Source organism: Phycomyces blakesleeanus (assembly GCF_001638985.1).
Source record: "Phycomyces blakesleeanus NRRL 1555(-) unplaced genomic scaffold PHYBLscaffold_23, whole genome shotgun sequence".
Lineage (NCBI taxonomy): Eukaryota > Fungi > Mucoromycota > Mucoromycetes > Mucorales > Phycomycetaceae > Phycomyces > Phycomyces blakesleeanus.
The window spans coordinates 913,177-933,582 of NW_017265156.1; the positions used below are offsets into that span (position 1 = coordinate 913,177).

The 20,406-nt window shown below is 36.4% G+C and overlaps 10 protein-coding genes across 10 annotated transcripts; 8 read left to right on the forward strand and 2 right to left on the reverse strand.

Moving 5' to 3' along the window:
• Positions 1 to 829: 829 nt before the first annotated feature.
• On the forward strand, positions 830 to 1,706 carry PHYBLDRAFT_160052 (hypothetical protein). Its single transcript, XM_018434106.1, has 2 exons — positions 830 to 1,094; positions 1,160 to 1,706. The coding sequence occupies exons 1-2, from the start codon at positions 853 to 855 to the stop codon at positions 1,422 to 1,424; spliced, it is 507 nt and encodes a 168-aa protein (XP_018287138.1). The 5' UTR covers positions 830 to 852; the 3' UTR covers positions 1,425 to 1,706.
• Positions 1,707 to 4,361: 2,655 nt separating this feature from the next.
• On the forward strand, positions 4,362 to 6,227 carry PHYBLDRAFT_67190 (hypothetical protein; the record flags this gene model as incomplete). The annotated part of the gene is made up of 4 exons (XM_018441750.1): positions 4,362 to 4,972; positions 5,073 to 5,166; positions 5,296 to 5,481; positions 5,619 to 6,227. The coding sequence occupies 4 exons, from the start codon at positions 4,362 to 4,364 to the stop codon at positions 6,225 to 6,227; spliced, it is 1,500 nt and encodes a 499-aa protein (XP_018287139.1).
• A 583-nt stretch (positions 6,228 to 6,810) lies between these two features.
• PHYBLDRAFT_188593 (hypothetical protein) lies at positions 6,811 to 8,718 on the forward strand. The gene is made up of 4 exons (XM_018439531.1): positions 6,811 to 7,490; positions 7,596 to 7,689; positions 7,821 to 8,000; positions 8,140 to 8,718. The coding sequence occupies exons 1-4, from the start codon at positions 6,838 to 6,840 to the stop codon at positions 8,668 to 8,670; spliced, it is 1,458 nt and encodes a 485-aa protein (XP_018287140.1). The 5' UTR covers positions 6,811 to 6,837; the 3' UTR covers positions 8,671 to 8,718.
• Positions 8,719 to 9,250: 532 nt separating this feature from the next.
• Positions 9,251 to 9,685, forward strand: PHYBLDRAFT_172932 (C2H2-type zinc finger transcription factor; the record flags this gene model as incomplete). The annotated part of the gene is made up of 1 exon (XM_018436895.1): positions 9,251 to 9,685. One exon carries the CDS (start codon positions 9,251 to 9,253, stop codon positions 9,683 to 9,685), a length of 435 nt encoding a protein of 144 aa, XP_018287141.1.
• A 1,698-nt stretch (positions 9,686 to 11,383) lies between these two features.
• Positions 11,384 to 12,849, forward strand: PHYBLDRAFT_22394 (hypothetical protein; the record flags this gene model as incomplete). Its single annotated transcript, XM_018439780.1, has 3 exons — positions 11,384 to 12,101; positions 12,306 to 12,547; positions 12,658 to 12,849. Coding segments are annotated over 3 exons (1,152 nt in total), but the record flags the coding sequence as incomplete, so codon positions are not given.
• Positions 12,850 to 13,270: 421 nt separating this feature from the next.
• On the forward strand, positions 13,271 to 14,059 carry PHYBLDRAFT_67194 (Homeodomain-like DNA binding domain-containing transcription factor; the record flags this gene model as incomplete). Its single annotated transcript, XM_018441751.1, has 1 exon — positions 13,271 to 14,059. The coding sequence occupies one exon, from the start codon at positions 13,271 to 13,273 to the stop codon at positions 14,057 to 14,059; it is 789 nt and encodes a 262-aa protein (XP_018287143.1).
• A 327-nt stretch (positions 14,060 to 14,386) lies between these two features.
• On the forward strand, positions 14,387 to 15,075 carry PHYBLDRAFT_150097 (hypothetical protein; the record flags this gene model as incomplete). The annotated part of the gene is made up of 4 exons (XM_018432399.1): positions 14,387 to 14,420; positions 14,536 to 14,766; positions 14,875 to 14,932; positions 15,033 to 15,075. The coding sequence occupies 4 exons, from the start codon at positions 14,387 to 14,389 to the stop codon at positions 15,073 to 15,075; spliced, it is 366 nt and encodes a 121-aa protein (XP_018287144.1).
• A 258-nt stretch (positions 15,076 to 15,333) lies between these two features.
• PHYBLDRAFT_116955 (hypothetical protein) lies at positions 15,334 to 15,578 on the reverse strand (the record flags this gene model as incomplete). Its single annotated transcript, XM_018428556.1, has 2 exons — positions 15,334 to 15,382; positions 15,475 to 15,578. Coding segments are annotated over 2 exons (153 nt in total), but the record flags the coding sequence as incomplete, so codon positions are not given.
• A 975-nt stretch (positions 15,579 to 16,553) lies between these two features.
• On the reverse strand, positions 16,554 to 16,892 carry PHYBLDRAFT_67196 (hypothetical protein; the record flags this gene model as incomplete). Its single annotated transcript, XM_018441752.1, has 1 exon — positions 16,554 to 16,892. The coding sequence occupies one exon, from the start codon at positions 16,890 to 16,892 to the stop codon at positions 16,554 to 16,556; it is 339 nt and encodes a 112-aa protein (XP_018287146.1).
• Positions 16,893 to 17,190: 298 nt separating this feature from the next.
• On the forward strand, positions 17,191 to 19,474 carry PHYBLDRAFT_150099 (hypothetical protein; the record flags this gene model as incomplete). Its single annotated transcript, XM_018432400.1, has 8 exons — positions 17,191 to 17,306; positions 17,437 to 18,075; positions 18,159 to 18,228; positions 18,335 to 18,412; positions 18,496 to 18,815; positions 18,907 to 19,083; positions 19,167 to 19,274; positions 19,339 to 19,474. 8 exons carry the CDS (start codon positions 17,191 to 17,193, stop codon positions 19,472 to 19,474), a joined length of 1,644 nt encoding a protein of 547 aa, XP_018287147.1.
• Positions 19,475 to 20,406: the final 932 nt, after the last annotated feature.

The window sequence follows — 20,406 nt, forward strand, 5'->3', positions numbered from 1 at the left end:
TTTCATTATCTCTACAGAAACAGGCGCAGACAGCGGAGATCATAATGAGTAAATTATTGGCTGAGAGAGATCGACATTGAATTAAAATCTGCAGATTCCTGCCTTGTACTTTATCACCAAATATTGTACATATGGCAAAGTTAAAATTGTAGTGTAGACAGACTTAAAAGTTCAAATAAAAAAATGAAACAGCTATAATTTACTGGACTTCTTCCAGTGCTAATTATATTGAGAAGAATATTGCGCTTTTAATGGAATAGATTGTACCAGACAAGATGTCGTCTAGTGAGAATTGCAGGACTGCTAAAAAAAAACTCAACCGCACTTTTGGAAATTTTATCGCTTGGTGAAGTTTAATAAATATTAAACCGCCGTTTAAAGTAAAATCTGTGGAACTTGAAATGTCCAATAGATTGCCTCTCGTTAAAAGTCACATGATTGCACTACGAGAGACTATTTATTAAAAACGTAAAAACGTAAAAACAGTGTAAATTGGACGAGAGTGTCCCGGCCAAACTTGGACGGTTCGTCCCGAAAATTTGCTTTTACGATTTGTGTGGTGATTTTTTTTTATATATATGTAAATAAATATAAAGCGGGATTTAGATATTTTGGTGGGGGAACTGTTTTGTCCAAAAGACTTGTCCTCTGTACACCATGAGAAAGTATGACGATATATTGGAATTGTGGCTTCGTTTTTAGGCTACAATATCCAGGACATGGATAAAATCTTGGGTCCAACCAAGAAAAATTTCCTTTATTTACCTTTAAATATAAAAGCTCTCTTTCTTTCTCTCTCTCTCTCTCTCTTTCTCCATCTCTCTTGCTACCCAAACGGAAATTACTACTGCCATGGTATCAACTAGAAGAACTATTCCGACGTCTTTCCACGGTGCTTGGATAAATGTCGCGACAAGATCAGGGTACTTCCGGGCTGTGGACTGGGCTGACTTCATCCTGTTTGTTATCCCCACGCTTGTGGCAGAGCGTGTCCGTGACCAAGCTGCCCGTAAGGCATTGCTTGACCTGGTGCAGACATGCAACCTACTCATGAGCTGGGAGTTATCAGCAGAGGAGCAAACCTTGATCAAAACGTAAGCTTTAATTATAATTAATATTATTGTTTTATAACTTGTGTTAACTTATCTTTTTTTTTTAGAAATCTCGTCGCATGGAATGCGTGTCTGGAAGCCTCGCTTGCTAAAAGAACGGGAAATTGGCGAGTGCTCTCGAGCGAGACAGCCCCTAAGCTGGAAGCTGTCTTTAATTGCTTCTTTATGCTGGGGGCTGTCTTTAATTGCTTCTTTAAGCTGGGAGCTGTCTTTAATTGCTTCTTTAAGCTTGGAGGAGCTGTCTTTAATTGCTTCTTTAAGCTGGGGCTGTCTTTAATTGCTTCTTTAAGCTGTAGGCCTGAACCTGCATAAAGACAGCCCTTGAGGCCGGTCTTGACGGTTGTGTGATTGACTCTGCAAGGGAGGCGTGTCGTGTTCGTGTACCGTTGCAAGTTGACGTGAATTCGAGAAGGATCCGCCTTGTGCCGTCCGGGATTTAAGCATTTTTTTTTTGGAAAAGTTGTGTTCTTCCAACACATACAAAACTCAATAGTTGGCCAATAGCTCTTATAAAAATAAATAGTGTGCACTTAAAAAATGGATTCCCCATTACATCTGCAATAAAACCAAAGACTGTAGTTGTTCATGTCAGCGATATTGTAAAGTTGGTTGGCTTGGTGCCTTAGATGACATATGATTTGTTTTGTTTTTGTAATAACTGTCTCTTTCGAATTATCTTGACACGTTTTACGCGAACAACAAAAAAAAATTAGTCTTTTTTTTCTTCTTCTTGGTAATTTTGATATTCAATGACTTCTTGGTTTTACCTGTTAATTTTTTGGATAATATAAATATCGTAGACTATGTATGTCACTTTCTGTTTTATCAAAGACGCAGGTACAGGGAAATGCATGCCAATCCGATGATAATGCATGTATTTGTTTGAGCGATACATTGTTTTTCTTGACATTTGTTTTTTTTTGTTTTGTATTTATGCAGGTCTGATTTATGATAGCCAGATATACATTTGAGTGTTTTGATTATTATTATTACTATTGGTGGTGGTACTTGTAAGCTTACTGGCTTGGTTTATCTTGTCTGTTTGAAAAAATAGTGTACTTATTTTAAGCATATATGAGACTATAATATCATTTGGTTTATGGTTGCCATATCTATATATATATATATATAAATCATTCAAGTCTAAAGATGTCTTCGTGGGTTCTCGAGTTTTTTATTTTTTTTATTAAAGCCATTAATTATCAAGATATTGAAAGATAAAGGCTTACCTTTGTAATAAACATTGTATTATTATTATGATTACTTTCAAGCATAAATTATTGAGTGTTTAACATTTGGTCAGATCTTATTCATTAAATTCAATTGAACCTTGGAGAAATATAAAGGTAAACTAGGAAGAATAATATCTGATTTGTCGATTGGATATAAGTTTGTTTCTGTGAATGTACATCTATATATTTACTTTAATACATTATCAGAAAGATAGATAGAGGGAATTTAAAGCAAAGTCTAGGTAAATTATTCATGCTCTGATAATGTGCATAAAGAAAAAAAATCAAAAATAAACTCAATATTCCAAGAACACATTTGCTCATCATTATCATAATAATCAACAACAACAAAAAAACAACAAAATAATTCATCTGGTTATGCTTGGCATGCTTGCTGACGACAGATCCCTGCTAATCTTCATACATAAGACTAAATCCTAATTAGATTTTTATTTGAATTCAAAATATACGCATATATTCCAGTGTGTTTTGTGATAAAATAAAGACTAAAGGAGACAAGTAGTTTGTCAAGGAGTGGGTTTCTTATTTTTAGATCTTGATTTATTGATACCTGGAATAGTGTGATGTTAGGTTTTCTCTTGCAGACGATCTTATTTAATTAGTTGGTTTGTCGGTAAGGCAAGGTAAAGTATATTATTTATATATAAATATTTGCTTGTGTGTATAATGTTATTATTGTGTCCTACAATAAAGGAACACTGAATCCCGGTTTGTGCTTCGTTTGACTGTCTCCGGTATTGTGCGAGTAAACCCTTGATTCTTAATGGAATGGCGTACAAGCACAGATCTAAACAATCAAGGATATATTTTATCCATGTGACGACTCGATTTATATTTGATATTTCTCTTGTGAATCTTCTATTAGGTAACTTCTTTGGGTTTTTAAAGAAGCTCAATTTCTGTATAGACATATATTCGACTATCAATACTTTATCTATTTGCTTATTTATTAAAGGTATAAACATATAAGCATATCTCAGAAGAATCTTAATCTCCTTTATCTTGACGTATACGAAGCAGGGGGAAGTGAATACATAAATAAATAAAAAAAGACATCATTAATATAATTCACCAAGAGTTCATTGGATCCCCCTTATTTTATCAGTTATTCAAAGGAGAATTGAATTGAATTGAATTCAATTCAATTTGTGAGGTAAAAACAAAAACAAAAACTCAATGCACGTGATTAGTACTTGGCAGTAAAAGAAAGCAAAAATAAAATAGAGTATCTTTACAACCCCATCACTTTTTTATTATTATTGCTGTTGTTGTTGTGTGTATATAGGGTAGCTTTGTGCTGTGCTGTGCTGTGCTGTGCTATACTGTACTGTACTGTACTGTACTGTGTTGTTTTGTGTTGACAGATGGGAAAATATCTTTGTAAGTAAGTTGGGTGAAATTGTAAATACAAATATACAAAAAAAGGAATGTCTGCCGATAAAGAGAGAGAGCGAGAGAAGAAATAAAATAAATAAATATTAATTTTGTATGGAAAGGCTTAAATTTTTTTTTCTCTCTTCCCCACTCAAAGTTGAATTTGACTGTTAATTATTATTGTTATTTCCCTTACTTTAATTTATTTGCCTGCCTCTATAGCCTCTATAGCCTCTGTAGCCTCTGTGTGCCTCTGTAGCTTCTTTAGCTTCTTTAGCCTGCCTGTGTGCTTGTCTGCCTGTTTGCCTGTCTGCAAACAAAGCGTCACGTAAGCAAAGTTAGGCGGAGTTATGTATGGTTTCATAGCATGTGAATATATATACATTTATATAAAAACACATATAGGGCCTTTGGCAATCCACAATTCCAGAGCCATGTCACACCTAAAAAGGAGGACAAAATCCCCACGTAATTTTTTCTCTTTCTTATTTTGTGGTTTAGCTTTGGCTTGTTTAGATTATTATTAATTTCTGTTGTTGTTTCTGTTGCATTTCCTTTTTATTTATTTATTTTTTATTTAATATATAAATATATAAGCCATATCCTTACATTATCTGTTTAAATGGCTGTCCAAAGCAAGCTTACAAAGGTAACCGCTAGATCAGGATTGCCTGCCGAGCTTCAACCTGCCCTGGCTACTCTCTTGAGAGCCTATGGTCTCGGATGGGCCCTTTCTAGCGTGCCTACCTTTCTGGGTCTGTTAATCAAGACAATATTGGCCCTCATAAAAGGCCAGGGTCCAGCAAAGGTCCTGTCCTTATTCTTCAACGGCATCCAAAAGACTCTCAAGGACAGTGTGACAAAGAACGGTCTCCCTTACGTGATGGCAGGTGCCTTTGGATGTCACCGCTTTGTTGCTTATCTATTGAATCGTATCCCATACGCAACGTCCTGGTTCACCAAGAAGAACATCCAGCGCATATCTATTTTCCTGTCAGCAGCAACCACAATGCACTTTGTTAGACGATCATTCAAGGCCACAAAGACCATGGACCTTACCTTACTTGCCTTTTCGCGTGCATTGGATGTGTTGGCTCACCGCGCCTACGTCTCACCTATCGTACGCAAACACATGCCTGCCTGGTTACTTGAACACTTTAGTGTCGTTGCATTTACAGCCGTCACAACAGAAGCAGTATGGACATGGATGTATGAACCCAGTAGACTTCCAAGGTAAATCTCTTGCTTATATATCTGTTTAGAGTTATAGGTGAGTCGATTGTTCACCTCTTCTTTTGGTGTGCTTTATAAAAAAAAACAACAACAACAACAGATCTTATTCAACCTGGATCGCTGGTGTGGCTGGTGTAGACGACAGAATCTTACAGACCCTGAGAAATATTCGGAATGGAACTTATACATATGGTGTAAGTAACTTCTGTTTAGATTTGAGCTGGACACTTTAGATTATTCGAAACCTTTATATATATATATCTTTTGTGATGATAAAAAGACGATTGTATCAAACAAATACTCAATTGATGTGGTCATACTAGTCAGCAGCAATTGCCAATGGTGCAGGTCCAATCATCGAAGTCTGTAAAGAGTTTGGTATCGATCCTGCCCTTGCTGATCCACTGCATGGCAGATTCCCTTGCTCGGCTGTACATAATGGATTACCTTTTGGGTGTGAGGTCGCTGGTTTAGATAAATTCGCCTATGTGTTCTCAAAGGGATTCCCAGTAAGTCTACGACCTTTTATATATAACATATACACCTGTACTTTTATTTACAATAAGAATGTGCAGAAAATGAGGGGAAGCTTTGGGGAGAAAGGATTATATGTACTGACAAGTGTAATGCTCAATAAAAAAAATAGCTCTACTTTACCGTACACGCCCTTCCTCCTCTCTTGTTTTCCACCAAGCGCCTAAAGAGCGATCCTGCACAGGGATTGCTTCAAATCCTGCAGGGATCCGTAATGTCGGCCTCATTCCTGGCCAGTCTGATCGCGTCTATCTTTTACATCATTTGTTTAATCCGAACACGCATTGGACATCAGTTACTAGGCATTCCACAAAAATACCTCGATTCACCATGGACACCATTTGTGGGCTGTGTACTGAGTGGAGCAACTATCATGGTAGAGAGCAAGCATCGTCGAGCAGAAATGGCTCTTTACGTCGCTCCCCGTGCTCTCCAGTCCTTCTTGGACCGACTCTTGGAACCTTATAAGCGCGGTCGCTGGTGGGAGAAGGTCGGTGGCAATACCGTCGAGACCATGGTGTTTGCAACCTCCCTTACTGTTATTCTCGAGGCCCTTTACACTAACGACACTATGCTCCGGTCCTCAGTAAAGTCTCTCTTTTCCTGGATTCTCAAGGACGAACTCAGAGAAGCCAAGGCAGTCAAGGAGGCAGCCCAGGCTAAAGAAGAAGATAAAACTAAAGCATCTACACACATATCCAACATCCCATTCCATGGTTAATATACATCGTATACAAACAACAACACCAACAGCACCAACATAAGCACTTTTATATATTATCATATTAATCCTGAACAACAGAATAAACATATAAAATCCCAAAATTTTCTCTTTAATGACCCATGTCTTTATTAATTACATTTTGTTGTTGTTTCTGTTGTGGTCTTGATAAATAGATACACAAATACACAAATAAATCAATCAATAAATAAAAAATTTAATCCAGAATGTAATAAACTCAAGGGGTTAAGGTTCATCTTTGTGATGAAGATAAGCATTGGCGTTGGCGTTGACAACGTTCTTTCTTTCTTATTGCTTTTAGCTTGGCATAAATCACAGCCGTTAAATAATGGCAAGGTATACGCTCCGTGTTTCACATGTTAAAAAACAAAAGAACATGAAAAGAAGATATGGAAAGCGATGCAAAGAGGGGCGACTCAGACAAGATTCTCCTTTCTCCCTCCCTCCCTCTCTCTCTTTCTTTCTTTCTTTATTTTTCTCCTCTCTTTTTTTTCATATATATATTTTCTCAACTCTCCTTCACCCCCCTTTCTCTTTCGCTCTTCCACTCTTTCTTGTACACTTCTTGTCAGATCAAAACATATAATTCATGTCCCCTCCTCTTCCTCTTCCTCCTCCTCTTCGTCGTTCACCCCTACAGGTCTTGACAAGCAAATCAGGTCTACCGGTTGAACTCCAGCCAGCACTCGCGACTGCCATAAAGGCTTATGGTCTAGGATGGTCTTTTACAACCGTACCAAGTTTAGTCGCCTGGCTGGTCAAACTCGTCCTATGTACCATCAAGCGTGATCTGAAAGGCGTCAGTAAACTTGCTCGCGCCTTGGGTCCGATGTTACAGAAAAGTATAACTAAAAATGGAATGCCAGTGATGATGACTGGTGTTCTATCTGGGCACAGCTTTTTGTCGTACGTGTTGTCAAGGATCCCACAACCCTGGTGGGGGCGAAAACGAGATCCTTCTGTATTGCCAATCAAGACATTAACAGGCGAAAGGGTGATGATGATAATCTCAGCAGCAACCACGATGTTCTTTTGTCGAAGGGCATTCAAGATGCACACACTAGATCTCACCTTGACTGTATTGACAAGAGCATTTGATACGATCGGATTTGCATTCTATGCATCTCCATGGGCAAGCCATTTACCAGGTTGGATATTGGACTATGGTAGTGTGATGGCCTTTACTGCAGTCACAGCTGAGGTTTTATATACTTGGATCTATGAACCCAGCCGACTACCAAGGTATGTATATATATAAAAAAAATTAGACAACGGGAAATGATGCGGGGTGTTGCGGGGAAGACAGATTTATCTGATCTGTAAATCTGATATGGTTTAATTTTGTAGATCATATGCAAAATGGATTTCAAATATTGGTTCGTTTGATGAGCGCCTGTTTTTGGTCTTGCGTGGATTCCAGGACGGTAGTCTTATGTATGGTGTGAGTAAGAGAGGGAACCTGATAGTAAAGAATAAGATGTGCGATACTAACGAATCTGATTTTTTTTTTTATTTTTTTTTTTATTTTTTTTTTACTTTTATTCCACTATAAAAAAAAACCGCCCACTAAAGAAAGATACCGGAAAAAATAACGTGTTGGATGGACTAGCCGATGATCTTGGCTGCCCACGAGATCTTTGTAACCCTCTCAATGGACGTATACCATGTTTTGTTGTCCACAATGGCCAGCAATATGGCTGTGAGGTCAATGCCCTGACCAAAATTTCCACTGCATTTTCTAAAGCATATCCTGTAAGATTGATTAAGTTATTGAATATGTAGGGTATTATTTGTTGATTTAAATTAATTAATTAATCAATTATGATCATCATCAACAACAACCCAAAAACAGAAAGAGAAACAAAATGATAATAATGATTGATTTCTTTAGCTATATTTCATGGTGCATGTAGTCCTTCCATTGTGTATTAGCAGAAAGCGGCTGCGTGAGGATCCTGTCGGTACATTGTCTCACAGTATCCGTGGATCTATACGGTCAACGTCTTTTATCAGCGCATTGGTCGGTATTCTGATGTATTCGATGTGTTTGACAAGAACAAGAATTGGCCATCAACTGCTTAGAGCTCCACAGAAGTATCTCGATCACTCTTGGGCGCTTGTGATGTCCTGTACTTTGAGTGGACTGTCTGTAATGCTGGAAAGCAAGCCTCGACGTGCTGAAATGGCACTCTATGTTGCCCCACGTGCCATGCGATCATTAACAGACCGCTGTCTATCGATGATTACTAAGAACAGATGGTGGGAGGCTGGAGTTGGAGAAAGTATAGAGACAATGGTGTTCTCTGTGTCGGTGGCTATTATTCTAGAGGCAATGTACAAGTACGATTCGCTTGTTCGGTCATCGACAAAGAGTATGATGACTTGGGTTCTCAAGGAGGAGCTAGAAAAGGACAAGAAATAATTTATTAATTTATTTCTTTATTTTACATTTGTCCATTAAAAATCAAAAACAAAAAAAAACAAAAAATTGATAAAGAGGAGCGTATCGACATGCTACAGCACATTTAATGTCATTTAACATCACTCAACAACAGATAATACACAATTGCATTTTTACCATAAGGATTTAAAAGTAATGTATAGCTAGCGTATAGAGCACATAGCATAACATAATATGGTATGTAATGACATGGCATGGCATGGCATGGAATAGCATGGAATAGCATGGTTTAGTGTGCTGGTTCAAAAAATAAAAATAAAATAAAAAAAAAGGTACGCAAGGACCACTTGCGGTGATTTCATTCGTACTTTTATTATTATTATTATTGAGTTCCGATCTCCTTCTTTTGTTCCTGTTTCCAACCCTTGTTCTTTTTTTTTCTTTCTCTATATTTTACTATCACTATCTCTGCTGCTACTGCTACTGCTACTGCTACTGCTACTGCTACTGTTGTTGTTGCTGTTCCTATCACTATTACTACTGCTATTACTGCTACGATTACTATTACTATTATTGTTACTATTGCCGCTATTATCACATTATGAACTCCTACCCCAAGAACAGAGAGACTTTACCTATGAGTCTGCCATCACCACCTCATTCGTCATGTGGGGATGAGAACCCAACACACTTTGATGCCCTAACTCTTCAGCAACTATCGACCTCTTTGCCAGAAAATTATACTATCGATCACTCTATCCAACGAAGACAGTCAGAAACGTCACTTGGAAGTGCTACTAGCAATAGCAATATTAATGCAAAGAACGATAAACTACACTGTTGCGATTTGTGCGGCAAGGCTTACAAGCACCCAGCCTGTCTTGCCAAGCACAGATGGGAGCACTCGGACGAGTGGGCGTTGACGAGTCAGTGGTTGCTCACCAAGCACCAGCAGGTTCAGATGCTCGAGGCTGCTGCTATCCTTGTTAGTATGGACAAAAGCCCTTCATTTGTACCGTCTGTAGACGCTTCTTAATCTATACCATTCTTCTCTGTCTCTTTGTACATTATTCCCCTTTCTTTCTTCTATTATTTTTTTATATCCTTTCTTTATTTCTTTCTTTCTTGTAATACATTCTATTTGTCTTTTTATATACTCGTGTCACATGGCTTGGGTATTATTATTATTTTTATTATTATATTTTACATTATATATTATATATTTTAATATCCAACAGGATATGACGAAAGCTGAAAATTATCTCTGAGGTATAAGAGAGAGAGAGAGAGAGAGAAAGGTACAATATATACATCGATTTTACTTTTACATCAACATCAACACCAATACACACACATACACACAGTAATTATAACGGTAATGGCTTTGATAATCTTGATCAAAACCATCAAATTTAATGTTGTGTTTCGTGAAAAATATCCTATCCTATTGTGTTTATTTTTATTTTAGCTACAATCTGGAAATTGTAATGAAATACAGGCCATTAAAATAACCCATTTAATTCTTAATGAATTCACTCTATTTGATCATCCCCTTTTCTCTCTAACCAACTAGTCAAATATGCTTTAGACTTGAAGTTTCCAGGGGTCCCACCAGACCTTTTTATTATTATTATTATTATTTGTATAGTTATTATTCTAATTATTCTGTAGTGAATGTTCAACATATTACTTGTCAATATTCTTGTGTAGATGACACAAAAAATCCCCTTTGTTTCCTCGAGGGTGTAGCCATGGATACTGTGGTTGCCATGGCAATAATGAACAGTTTATTTAGACAACTTTACATATCCTATGAAATCCTTATCTCTGTCTATTATTCTGTATCTTTATCGATCGATCTATCTATCTATCTATCCACTGATTTTCCCCCCTTCTTTTCATCCCATCATTCAACTCATTACTATTATCCTACATATGATATCTTTTGTTCCTATTTATTACTTTGTTCCAGACATAGCTGATGTCATTGCCTTATCTAGATTGTCACTCTTGAGCCGAGTAATTTAGAAAAAAAATTATAAAAATATAAAATTATAAAAAAGGAATTCAAAAAGCATATAAAATTTCATATAAAAATAGACTAAAGAAAAAAAAAAGCGGCAACAGTAAAATCACAAGCGAGCTACTACCTACCTGTCCACCTACTTACTTGCCTACTTTTCAAATTAATTTTAATACAATAATACTCTCCTTTCCTTTTACTCATTACTCCTCATGACTGCGAGGTATATTCCAATCGACTCACAAGATACTGCATCATCTGGGTCCTCACTCCCTGCATCGACAGCATCCTATGTCGATCCTCAGTCTTGGCCTGATGATCAAAGACCACTCTTGGGTCATTCGTCAGCAGCAACATCTTTGTATCCAAATGAAGAAATCGATGTCCAAGATGAATTAAGCTATACTCAACCTACAGCTACCATCGGAAGTTGTTCAATCAACTTGGCCAACACTATTCTTGGCACTGGTATGCTTGCCATGGTAAAGTAAAATGAAAAATAAAATAAAATAAAATAACTAAAGAATTAAATTAAATCGAACTTTCTTTACTCTTATTTTATTTTATTTTATTTTATTTTATATATAAATATAAATATAAATATAAATATAAATATAAATATAAATACATTAGTACAATATAGATACTTTGCACCTTTAATCTATGCTTTTACTAATATATATATATATATATATATATATGTACATTTAGCCATCAGCAGTTGCCTCTACAGGGCTTTTGCCAGGTATATTTGTCATCTTGTTCTCAGGGGGTGCATCAGCTGCTGGATTATATTTCTTGGCCCGTTGTGCTTCCCGGACAGAGGGTCGGCATGCGTCTTTCTTTGCGATTTCCAAGTTGACCTGGCCTTCGATAGCTGTTTTATTTGATTTTGCGATTGCTATAAAATGTTTTGGCGTTGCAGTGAGCTATTTGATCATTATTGGTGATTTGATGCCTCAGGTTGTGGCGTCGTTTGCCAGCGATACTCAACCATTAGACCTCTTGATGGACCGTAAATTCTGGATCACTGTGTTTATGGCAGTGGCTGTCTTGCCCTTAAGTTTCCTGCGCAAGCTTGACTCACTCAAGTACACAAGTGGTGTCGCCTTGTTTGCAGTCATGTATCTCTGCATTATTGTGATCTACCACTACATATCTCCAAATTTTCCTCCTCCTCCCCCGGAAGATGTTGAGATGATTGCCTTTTCTACAAAATTCTTTGCTCAGCTGCCTGTATTTGTGTTTGCATTCACTTGCCATCAGAATATCTTTTCAGTTTACAATGAGCTCAGGGACAATTCCCAGCGGTCCATTTCTACCGTCATCGGTACCTCCATCGGAAGTTCGGCGTTCATTTACGAGGCCATTGCTATTCTAGGCTATTTGAGCTTTGGCAAACATGTGCGTGGGAACATTATTATGGAATGTAAGCAAAACAAACAAACAAATAGACAAATAGACAGACAGAGAGAAAGACAGGAAGGCAGACAGGCAGGCAGGCAGCAGACTGACAAAGAGTCAGGCAGTCAAACAGTCAAACAAACAAACAAACAAAAGCAGATAAAGTGGATAGGTTTAATTACATTTAATGACATATTTATTAAATCAAAAACATAATACAAATCTCCAGATCCTCCAAGTGTATTCGTAGCAGGTGGTAGACTGGCTATTGTGGTCCTGGTCGTATTCAGTTATCCTCTTCAGGCTCACCCATGCCGTGCCTCTCTCGACAAAATTCTTGCCTGGCGTACACCTGAAGCTAGAGGTCTCAAGGTCCCTCCTCCTCCTTCGAATCTAAAATACTTTTGCATGACAACTGCCATTCTCATCGGTAGTTATCTTGTAGCCATTACTGTATCTCAACTTGACCTCGTAAGTTAAATCAATATAATATATATATATATATATATATATATTTATACATTAATTCAAAAAGAAAAATCATTAATATCAATAATAATTTATTTATTTTTTTACATCAGGTACTTGCCTTTGTTGGCTCTACAGGATCTACAACAATTTCTTTTATCTTACCTGGTTTGTTCTACTACAAAATCCACGAAAATGATCCATGGAAGGCAGGAAAGATTACGGCAGTCTGTCTTGCTGTGTACGGGATCTTGGTGATGTTCGTCTGCCTGACATTTAATATCATGCGCCTCATCAATACCTAAAACTAGAGAACACATAGTATACTTTATTGACCTTCCAATGTTCAGGGTCATTGATTGTCTTTATATTTTATATTTTATTTTTATTTTTCTTACAAAAATAGCTTATAAAGAAAGAAATAGAAAAGAGCTATCAAAGTAATAGAAATATAAAGATCCCCATTTGCCTAACACAATCGTCCCCAATGATAAGAATAGCTTTTAAGCTTATATACTTATATGACTTTTAACCCCCAATCTTGAGGTGATTGTGAATGATAATGAATGGTTTATATAACCTTTTTTTTCATGGATAGAAGCTTATAATTATAATTATATATATATATATATATATAGTTATAAACGTTTTCTTTAAATTATTCTTCTCAGAGACTATATAATCGTTATATTCGTCTATTCTCTTGAGCATTATTATTCACCTCTAATGACTAGTTTTGAGAATGAAAGATCAGAAGACGGTCCTTGGAATGGACTAGAAATTGAACAGTCTCGATCCACAACAACCCGCTGGCCTTGTTTCTCCCTGGAGACTGGCAACAAGCCTATTGAAGCAGAGGCTATCCAAGGCCTTCTCCAGCTACAGAATCCAGTCTTGCTTTCAAACTACACCCACCCACCTCTAATCCGTCCACAACCACAGCACAGACCCCCGTCATGGCACATGCCATCCCAAAAATCTCAAAACATTTCCTCGAGTTCTAGTGACCAAGAACCCTCACAACCATCCTATTCTCTCGACAGATCTCTGTCTCTTCCTCATCTCACTCTACCACGGCCGATTTCTTATCTTAGCGACTGCAACCGTCCGATGCCATTGGTCGTTGTAACGGACCCATCGGCTGAAACCCTAATTGCGACGGACACAAACGAAGGTCATATGGAGAAACCAGAAGGCTCAGACGACACCGAAGACACGGATGATGAGATGAGCAAATCAAAAAGACAATCTCATCCGTCCAGTCAGCGAAACAGCACAGGGCTTCTGAAGCCTCGGTGGAAAGATGCAGAGAGACTAAGACTGTTCCAAGCAATAGTAAAGGACAAGCTTTTGGATGACATGGCAAGTTTTCATTGGGATAAGATAGCTGTCGAGGTCGGGAGACCCAAGAAGGCTTGTAAAGATCAGTGGAGACGGGAACTTCTTCCCAATTTTATGGCTAGGATGCAGGCGTCTTATCAGCCTGAACAAGGCGATGATCAGGATGATGAATAGATACAATAGACCAAAGCATAGACATCTTTTCTTTCTTTCCTTTCCTCTTCTTTATTTCTTTATTTCATTCTTCCTTATGCTCTCATTTTATTTTATTTAGATTACCCAAAAAAAAAATAAGCAACTTTTAGAATAAAGAATATACATATATATATCGATCACCCGTTCACGTTCATTCATTTCTCATTCATTGGTTTCACCCATTTTCCTCACAATGCCTTTTGACAGAGGACTGCGTCATAGGGTCACATGCAGTTGTTTGATTCTCAAACACTTGCCTTGATCTTGACTCTCTTTCTTATCTCTCTTTATCTCTATTTTATACCTATGCGGTCCAAATTCAAAGACGAACATCCTTTTGGTAAAAATAAAATAAAATAAAATAAAATAAAATACATACACACACAAAGAGAGGGAAAGAGACCCTTGCATTTAGAAATATCAAAAGTCTAACAAGTGCTTTATTAAAATCCCAGAGAAACGCAAGGCAGAAGCTGACCGTATTCGGCAAAAATACCCCGACCGCATCCCAGTCATCTGTGAAAAGGTCGAAAAGAGCGACATTCCGACGATTGACAAGAAGAAGTACTTGGTTCCTTCAGATTTAACAGTGGGCCAGTTCGTATATGTGATTCGCAAGCGCATAAAGCTTAGTCCAGAACAAGCCATCTTTGTGTTTGTAGACGAAATTCTACCACCCGCAGCAGGTAATGAAAATGACAACATTTATAAACATTTTACTTGATGTTCCTAACTCTTTATTTTTTTTATACTTTATTTTTCTCTATTATCTATATACAAATATATTTTTAAAGCATTGATGAGTGCCATCTATGAAGAGCACAGAGATGACGATGGTTTTCTATACATTACGTGAGTTCACATACGTATACACACACATAAAAAAAAGTGTCGATATATACAGTCTTATAACCACAACCTTTACTAACTATACTAAATTAAAATTTTACAGGTACTCAGGTGAAAACACTTTCGGGCAAACTGGCCTAGCATAACTCTTCTCTTACCACATTTAAAGAAAAAAAGAAAGAAAAAGAAAAAGAAAAACAACATGAAATAATAATAAAAGCTAACACACACACACACACATACACAAATGAATGCACAATAATTGTTTTGTTTTTTCTTGTGTTTGCTTTTGGAATCACATTTTTTTTTGTTTGGTTTGATTTTGGTTTCGACTCAAGGAGTCTTGTCTTATTGTCAATGTTGAAACAAAAGTTATAACTGTTGATGGTAATAAGACTGGGCATTTAAAGACCCAACTTGGTGTGGCGCCAGTTGCGACGCTTGGCGTTCCAGCTAAAATAGAAAAGCAAAAATATTTTAGTTAGTCCAGTTTATTATGATTATGATTCATCTACAACATGTAGAATTCTATCATGATTGCTTACCGGATCTTGGTGTCAGTCTTAAGACGGAACCAGTGGGGAAGAGGGCGGTTCTGCTTCTGGGCCTTGCCAAGCTTAACCTTGGTCCGGAATGACTTGTTGGAAGGCTAGATTGAAAAGAAGGGCAACACAGCGTAAGTATTTCTTATTTCAATTTATCTAACAGTGTATCCATTTGTCTTTATCTACACATCAGATACATAACATATCTATCTATATATCTTTATATTTTTATATCCATATATCATGATTAATTAATCTATCCATCCATCCATCCATCCAGCCAGATAACCACCCAGGTACAGTTATCGTTCGTTGATTTATTAATCTCTTCGTTCGTTCGTTCGATACGTATGGATGGCTGTGGATCTGGATGAGGTAGAATCGTCATATAGTTTTACATACCATGATTGGCAATCGGTTCAAGTGAAAGGAGGAAGCCCAGGTCTACTGCATTCGATAGTCTCCATGGGTAAAATTGAAATACAGTCACGTCGATCGAGCGTCCCCTCCCTCCCCCCCCCCACTTTTCTCCCTCCTCCCCCATAAATATGAGAGTCAAAAAACTTCGGGTTGAGCTCAAACTCTTTTAACTTTTTTGAGTTTTTGTAAATTATGTAAATTATAGTCAGCACAAGTTAAATACAAACACACACACACAGACCATGGTGTCAACATCTTGCAAGTTTTGTATTGATATATTATATTTAATAAATTATATACACACCCACAAATACGCGCACATATATATATATTAAGAACTAATATTATTAATAAGGATCCAACAATACGTTGTTTTTGACTAAAGGCGTTTAACTTTTCGTCAAATATAAAAATAAAAATAAAGAAATACGGTTGGGTTTGAAAGAAACACGAGTAAAAGAGATATATAGATATATACGGAAGCATATAAAGAGAGAGAGAGAGGCCAAGATCGAAAAATAAAAATGTTTGTTTGACATTGATTGTTTTTTTGTTGTTGTTGTTGGAATTATAGTTTGGATCGAGTAAGAGGGTTATGCAAAGGTCTAATAAGAAACATTGTAATAATGCGCTCCAAGAGCACACAAGTAGACGGTCTATTATAATCGCTGACACTCCATGTGGGTCTTGGTTGGGTCCATGGGAAGAGCACAGAAAAACCCAAGTTTCTGCATCTCTGCAAACATCTCAACAACTAATACAACCCGCTTGTTAATTAATCGATAACTCTTTACCAAAACCACCAGAACCAGAACCTGAACCAGAATAAACCACCTAATATACTTACACTCCAACTTCAGTTTAAGACATTCTTCCTGACCGCTTGGTAACTGTCTACACAGCTGATGTTTGTACTGGTCGATATTATAATTGTCCTGAGGTGCTTTTGCCACAAAAGCATTCATACGAGAAAGCTCACTGGGTTGGTTATCGGACATGACTGAAATACCAATAAAGAAACCAAAAATCAATATTTAAACATAAAAAACGTAAACTATATCTCTTGCACTGACATGCTTTGTTATTTTTGCTTGTCTTACAACTTACTGTAAAGACTTTCTAGGAGAGAAAGGTGGGGAAAAACGCAAGGGTGTGCATTTTTCCACAAGACATACAAATCCGCGCGTGTAGCATTATGTCATCGTGACTTTTTATTTTGGCCACCGCACTCAAAGACAAGCTCATTGCTACAACTATTCTTAACATTTTTTTCTTGACTTTTTTTTATTTTATGCAATGAACACAACTGTTAATGATTTCAAAGATTCGTTGGAAAAGCTTTTACAAAAGCAATATCGTCAAGAATCCGAAATTGACTTTAAAGAACTTCAAACACATGTCTGTTTTGACAAGTGAGTTCCAAATGAACAGCCATTGAGAAGAAAATGTCACCCATGACCGCCGTCTCTGTTTTCATGCATGCATGTAGACATGCATATATACATAATTTCTTTCTTAAATAAATTTCAACAATTATTATAGTTTCATGAATCCAGAGGATATGAGAGAATCTTCTGATTTCTTTAATGATCCTACTCTTCTCTCCCACATTAAACGTTACAAAGAATCCAAAGAAAATAAGACACCTCAAAGTCAAGTTAGGAGAATGAATGGCGCTGATTGTGTTATAAAACGAAAACCACAGGCTAAATCTGTAGCACCTCATCGTGTGTTAGCTAAAGAAGATGAGGCCATATATCTGGAAACACAAAAAGAACTCGATAAGGATTCTTATCTCAATCCACAAGTACCAAAGCGGCGTGTTTATCTTGCACAGACACATGTACCGGCCTTCTTATTATCCCTAGGATCTCCTCAGAATCAGTCTTCCCCACAAACTTCGTCCTTAGAAAACAGAGATACAATAACAAATGAAACCACAAGCACAACAAATGATCGTGGCTCCCTTGACTTCGAGGAGAGAAGCACGGGATCCGCAGAAAAATCGCATTTGGATTCAACAGGGTCCAAAGTTGCTAACAATTACAACGAAGACAATATCGAAACAATCGACAATGAGATTTCAATGATGGAAAATTCAAGCGTACCAGAAACAGAACTTTCACGAGAATTAATTTATATGGCTAATCGTATAAAAAGAAGTCGATTACAAACATTAAGGTAAAGATGGGAAATATATAGATATAAAAAACTTGCCTGGCTTTAATTTATAGAGTTATAACATTTTATAACCTGCTTTATAGTTTGGATAGCAATGCAGATTTACTTCCTAGACAATATAAGCAACTTAATTATATTGCCATGAAACAAAGGGTAAATATTAAACCAGGTTTTATACGATCTTCTTGAGTTAAATGCTGCTTTACTTGCATTAAATTTCCACACACAAACACACACTCATATATGTTATACTAAATAGAATAACAAAGTATCTAATGGTGGCAAAAAACCAAAAACCAAAAGCAAAAAAACAAATGCATCGGCAGGAACAAAAAATGTAAGATGTTTTTTTTTAAATCAGATATTGAAAGTTCAAAGATTCTTTCATTCAAAGCTAACAAGCATTATATGTTACAACAGACACAACCTAATTATATGCACAGTGATTCTGCCCAAAGCTTGATTAGAATTGCAGTTTATCATCCAAAGATTCCTAGTAAATTGCTCCAAGAATTCAGTGTGCTTGGATCTCAAACATTAGCAACATTCAAGGATGCCATTTACTGTATCAATTGCGCAGTATCAGACGTAGACCCGAAAGACATTTTTTTAAACAATAGCGTTAGTCAAAATACTAAAGAAACATCAAAAAGCAGCAGCTTTTTTATCGAAGATACACTCTATATCGACACACGGCCTGAGAAGCTGAATTTAAATTCAAATGACAAAGATATCACCAAGTGAGTCAACCGATATATAAGCTATTTTTTAATAAACACATACAGACACAAACTAACATATTTTTTCTAAAAATGTAATCAAAATTAAAAGGCAAGAAGCACTTTATGCACCAGAAGTAGAAAATGCTATACCTAAAGGTGTTATTCTTCATCCCAGACAATCAATGGAAGATGTTACTTTTGGTGAGCTCAGACTTCAGCTTAACCATCCTTATCTCTTCACAAATCACAACAGCTGTAGTCACATGGTAATGGTACGAGATATAAGGTAATAACATCAAAGATACCATCTCTCTCCGGAATATGAAAGGTATTGACAGGCTTCTAATGAAAATCGGGTATAAATCATAGGCTATGTGATTACATTGAAGCAATGGAAATAGAGCAGGGTCCAAGGCTTGAGTACACATGGAAATTTGTTCGCTACAAGTGTAACATGTGTTTGACATATCCTGCAAAGTAAGCAACCATTTGAAATTCAACAAAAAACGGGTAGCCAGTGAATCATAATATGTGTATATAGATATATTACATTCAATGATATCTTGAGTGGAACATCACCATGCTACTTTTGCGAAAAATGCTTTGGTCCGTTTCATTTTGATAAAGATGGAAATAAGACTTCAAGTTTCCAATATATTCCATACAATGGCATATAAAAAGTAAGTATAAGACCTCAATAATATGATATTATTATTAGCTGTAGGCTCAACAATCATCATGTCTTCTTTATAAACAAACACTGGCTGCCTTAAATAAAAATGCGGGAATGTTTTTTACTCTTTGTTAAGCTGTTACTTGTGTATATAGGAATCGAGAAAGATAATATATATATACAATTCAAAGAATGTACATAAAATATTCATTTTCAGTATTTCATTTTCTTTTCGGACAAGCCAAAAATAAAGCTGTTACTAGTTTGTTTTACCTTACCAAGTATTTTTTTTTAAAGGCAGTGATATCATAAAGGTTATGCTCAGAATCCTTTACTTGTAGAACTCAAACGACCTCAGAAAACATCAGGTTTTATATTTCATCGTGGTTATGATAGTGATAAAAATTCAAGATTTTTTTGATATAAATAGACACCTGTCAACACTCGAAAGGCTTTATAAGAGTACCAAAAACAAAACATTTACATATTACGAAGCGCTCATGTTGTGATCCAACAAAATTGGATATCCTTTGTCAAATTAGATACTTTCCCAGATTATAACAAAATATTTAGATTGCATTTTTAAAGTAATCCAGCCAGATTCATACTTTTTGTTAAGCATGGGCCAAACATTACTATGATTATTTTATTATTATTATTATTTTTTAAAAAAATTATATCATTTAAAACGCTTGGTAGTAATTGATCTTATCCCGAGAAACTTTTCTATACCAACGCAGTTAATTTCATCCGTTTTATAAAAGGTCATACTGATGGGTTTTGTTATGACCGACTTAACCCTTTATTTGTTGAACGTTTCATACTTTGTGAGTTTGACATTTTTTTTTAGCAGAGCACATGAGAGATGTATCTTATTTGAGTCTAAGTAGTCATTACCTTTCAGGAGAGTTCTTGCCAGTGACAGAACCTACTTTG

What these genes read in the sequence shown, in the direction of transcription:
- PHYBLDRAFT_160052 (XM_018434106.1), top strand. Translation starts at nt 853, where the DNA reads ATGGTATCAACTAGAAGAACTATTCCGACGTCTTTCCACGGTGCTTGG. An exon ending in GAGCAAACCTTGATCAAAAC is followed by an intron (nt 1,095 to 1,159) that starts GTAAGCTTTAAT and finishes TTTTTTTTTTAG; the next exon opens with AAATCTCGTCGCATGGAATG.
- PHYBLDRAFT_188593 (XM_018439531.1), top strand. Translation starts at nt 6,838, where the DNA reads ATGTCCCCTCCTCTTCCTCTTCCTCCTCCTCTTCGTCGTTCACCCCTA. An exon ending in GAACCCAGCCGACTACCAAG is followed by an intron (nt 7,491 to 7,595) that starts GTATGTATATAT and finishes TTAATTTTGTAG; the next exon opens with ATCATATGCAAAATGGATTT. An exon ending in ACGGTAGTCTTATGTATGGT is followed by an intron (nt 7,690 to 7,820) that starts GTGAGTAAGAGA and finishes CGCCCACTAAAG; the next exon opens with AAAGATACCGGAAAAAATAA.